The sequence below is a fragment of the Palaemon carinicauda genome, chromosome 29 (assembly GCF_036898095.1).
Source record: "Palaemon carinicauda isolate YSFRI2023 chromosome 29, ASM3689809v2, whole genome shotgun sequence".
Classification (NCBI taxonomy): Eukaryota; Metazoa; Arthropoda; class Malacostraca; order Decapoda; family Palaemonidae; genus Palaemon; species Palaemon carinicauda.
The window spans coordinates 37,144,019-37,148,211 of NC_090753.1; the positions used below are offsets into that span (position 1 = coordinate 37,144,019).

Genomic DNA, 4,193 nt, shown 5'->3' on the forward strand with positions numbered 1-4,193 from the left:
AAGAAAAAAAGGGGGAAAAAGAAGTATAGGAGGAGAGTAAAAGAGAGGGGCAGACCCTCTTGCAATGTTAGGTAGAATAAGGTAGAGTGGATAGAAGAGGAAAGGAAAGGTTTTTTGGTTCACGCATCTAGCCCTGCTGCAATAAGAATGTTAGATGTTAGATGGCCCCCTTCGAAGGCAAAAATGATATGATGGCAATTCATTTATAAGTACTTGTAGTTGTTGATAGAAATTCTGAGAAGTCAAAAACATGAAATATAAAATATATCAAATATATCTTATGGATGTGTTCAAATGAATATCAAAATGGGAAGAAATATATCATAAAATCTTTTTCATTGTTGTCAGAGGTATTTTCATGAAATGTATTTACTACGTTTTAAATATTTTAAGTTATATATATATATATATATATATATATATATATATATATATATATATATATATATATATATATATATATATATATATATATATATATATATATATATATTTATATATATATATATATATATATATATAAATATATATAAATATATATATATATATATATATATATATATATATATATATATATATATATATATATATATATATATATATATATATATAAATAAATATATATATATATATATATATATATATATATATATATATATATATATATATATATATATATATATATATATATAAATATATATATATATATATATATATATATATATATATATATATATATATATATATATATATATATATATATATATATATATATATATATATATATATATATATATATATATATATATATATATATATGTATATATATATACGTGTATATATATATATATATATATATATATATATATATATATATATATACATATATATGTATATATATATATATATATATATATATATATATATATATATATATATATATATATATATATATATATATATACATATATATATGAGCAGAAAAAATGACTTAGGACAAACGACCGTGTTATAACAAAATATTTATTTGTAATACAGAAACTAACATCTGTAGATTTTAAAAAATCTTGACAAATTTATTATATACAGTTGGTTGTCAGTTGATGCTAGTTCACTTGGAGTAGCGATTGCTTCTGGTAAAGCAAACCTAGAAGCATTGGCAGATGTACTCCTGTCCCAAGCTTTCCACTCCACCTTGAGCCAGACCTAAAAGATAGGTAAATCTTTAACCACCCAATTCAAATTGAAAACCAGAATTTGTATGGAATTGTTTAAATGAAAATATGAATAGAATTTTTGACTACACTAAAATAGTTTACAATATATAAAGGGAAATCAAAAAGTTTAATTCACCTCCAAAACTAATATAAATTTAATATTAATTCCCAGAATTGCAAATCAAAAGCCAACCATTTCAATATTTTGACCTACTTAACAAATGAAATATATGCGATGAGGGCATCACTTAAGAATATACGTTAAAGGGCCGAATTTCAATTAACAAGCAATTTAAGGTCGACAATTGATAATTTTAATTAGAGTAGCCTATAAACAAACCTAGTTTCAAGAGCGATTTTCAATTACTGAGTTCAAGGCTTTATTTATTTTTTGACTTGAGGATGATAAAAGTCACCAAGAAATGCCACTACTATTGTGCCAATCAATACAATGACCCACCTTATAATGACTTCACAGGATGAAAAAGAGCATGGGTATGATAATTCCATAGCCTTTGCTGCTGGTCGCCTCCACATTCATCAGACGAGGTGTAGAGTTAATTTAGTTCTTCATAGTTTTACACTCGGTTTTCGTAGCACTAAACACAATGAGTCCCATCGTTGTAGAGTAATTTAGAAAAAGTCCAGCACTACGACGACAAATATAAATCGATGCAATATCCCAAGGTGAGGTGAAGGAGAGTAATCACTCCTTGACGGTTGGTGTTGGACTGGTTTTCCCTTCCAACAGTGACTTCGAGGTTACTTCGTAGAGTTGTTTGGCTCGGAATATTCAGAAAATTAGGTAGTTAGTAGTTATCTTTAACTCCTATTTACTTTGGTTTGCACAACGAAGGCTGAGGTCAGTTAATTAGCACAATTTTATTTAAAGTGAATAGGAAAAATAAAGCCTCAAACATTAATTGAACAAACCAGAATTACATTAGAATAAACAAATTGAAAGAAACAAATTAAAAGAAATTCTAAAGTAAACTACGGAGATAATTACCCATTCCAAGGAATGTTTCTCCAGGTAAGGTAATTACCGATCATAAAGAAAATTTCTCAATCACCCAAAATATCCATAAACTTTTAACAAAATATTTTAGGAATATATATTTAGATATATATTTTTTATACACTCCGAGGGGAGGGATTGAATTTTCACCTGAAAAGTCAATGGAAAATAAATTTAAAACAAAATAAACTTAACTGATAATATATACAGATTAAATGTCTTCCTGTGAAACAGTGAAAGAATTTTCTTAAGTTTTAGCCATGTTGTCAGTGGTCACTTGACATTAAAGGAATCAGGCTTGTCACATGACGCTTGACAAATCTTCGACTTTTACCTAGCATTAATTTAGCCCCAGTAACTTCATCGTAAATATTCTTGGTCAGTTCTTTAACAATTCCTATGGGGTAATCAATGGCTTTGGTCATATTTTCCTTAATGATGCCTAATGTTTCCCGAGTATTAAAGGTTTCATTTACTAAGGCTAACTTAACATGTAATTTTTCTAATTTAGATGTAAGGGTTTTCAACACTGATTTGGCTTTATAGTTACGACCTAGTAGATGACTAACTTTCGGGTTCCATAACAGTGGCATACACAATCTTCCATCAACAGTCCTATGGGTTTCTTCTAAAGCATACTCTATAAGCCTGTCATTCAGTTCTACATTATCTTCATGATATTGACCTCTGTCTTCCCCAACATAATATTTACAAGAGAGTTCTAAGCATTCATTTGTAGCCCTATTCAACTCAGATTCTATTATCTGACCATCATCATCAAACAACTCATATGTATTAGAAGTCTCCAGGTCATTTAAAAATGAAGATTCTACTGAAACGTTCTCTTTCGTCCCTGTTGGAAGTACATTTACAGCTTTTAACATATGTTGCACATTTGACTTCATGGAAGAACAAGGCTTCAAGAATCTTAAATTGCTCTTTAATTTATTTATGTCTCCCTTTAATAATATACCCAAGCATGTATCAGAATAAATGGAGTCATTGGATTTTCCAAATACTATATCCTTTTCAGGGATACAATGCAAGGACTCTGATCCTAATATAAATTTAATATTGTCTATCCTATCTGTAGAATTTAACAATCCCTGATCTGCTAGCTTGTATCCCTTTGAAACAAACCCACTGACTACTTCATTTAACCCAGGTAACTGCAATGAAACATCAATTGAGGGAAGACAAAATGCATATACAATGTAACTATTGCTACCAATTGGCAACTCAATTTCAACTTGTTTAGTCTTATAACTCTTAGAGGAATTAATACCATTAATGGTTAAAGAAACTCCATTATTTACAACTTTCAAATTTAAATCTTGAGCCAAATTTTCTTCAATGTAATTTGCTTGACATCCAGTGTCTTTAAGGACCCTGAGATTGGTACCTTTAATTGAAATATTAAAAGTTGGCAAAATTGTATATCCCTCAACCTCACAATTTAAAACTTCAGTTATAGCAGCAACACTACTGCTTGAACTACCAACAACATCTCCATTACCACTCTCAGAGTTTCTAACTCTATCTGTACTGTTACTGGCTTTACAGTTTTTCTTTTCGGAATTTGGATTTTCTTTAATACTGGTAGCACCTTTTTCATCGGGACACAAAAATGACATATGCCAGCCTTTACAGCCTTTACATTTGGAATTAAATCTGAATCTGCATTCTGATAATATGTGACTAGGATAGCCACACTTTGAGCAAGCACCCAGTTCCTCCAATTTTTTTCTTTTATCTTTGCTAGATACAAAGTTAAGACATTTACTCAAAAAATGACTTGGATCTTTGCCTAATTTACTACAAATGCTGCATTTGCCTACTTTAGAGTCAAAAGAAACCTTGGCAGCAAAGCTCGTAGTGTCAGACTTATGTTTCTCTACTTTCTTACATTTTTTACCTTGTAAATATCTCTCACTAGCATCAAAGAAATTATCCCTAAT

General features: G+C 28.8%; 1 protein-coding gene across 1 annotated transcript; it reads right to left on the reverse strand.

The window, feature by feature from the left end:
- Window positions 1–1,078: 1,078 nt before the first annotated feature.
- LOC137622506 (uncharacterized) lies at window positions 1,079–3,869 on the reverse strand. The gene is made up of 2 exons (XM_068353111.1): window positions 1,678–3,869; window positions 1,079–1,206 (listed from the first exon to the last, which is right to left on the reverse strand). The coding sequence occupies exon 1, from the start codon at window positions 3,867–3,869 to the stop codon at window positions 2,502–2,504; it is 1,368 nt and encodes a 455-aa protein (XP_068209212.1). The 3' UTR covers window positions 1,079–1,206; window positions 1,678–2,501.
- Between the last annotated feature and the right edge of the window lie 324 nt (window positions 3,870–4,193).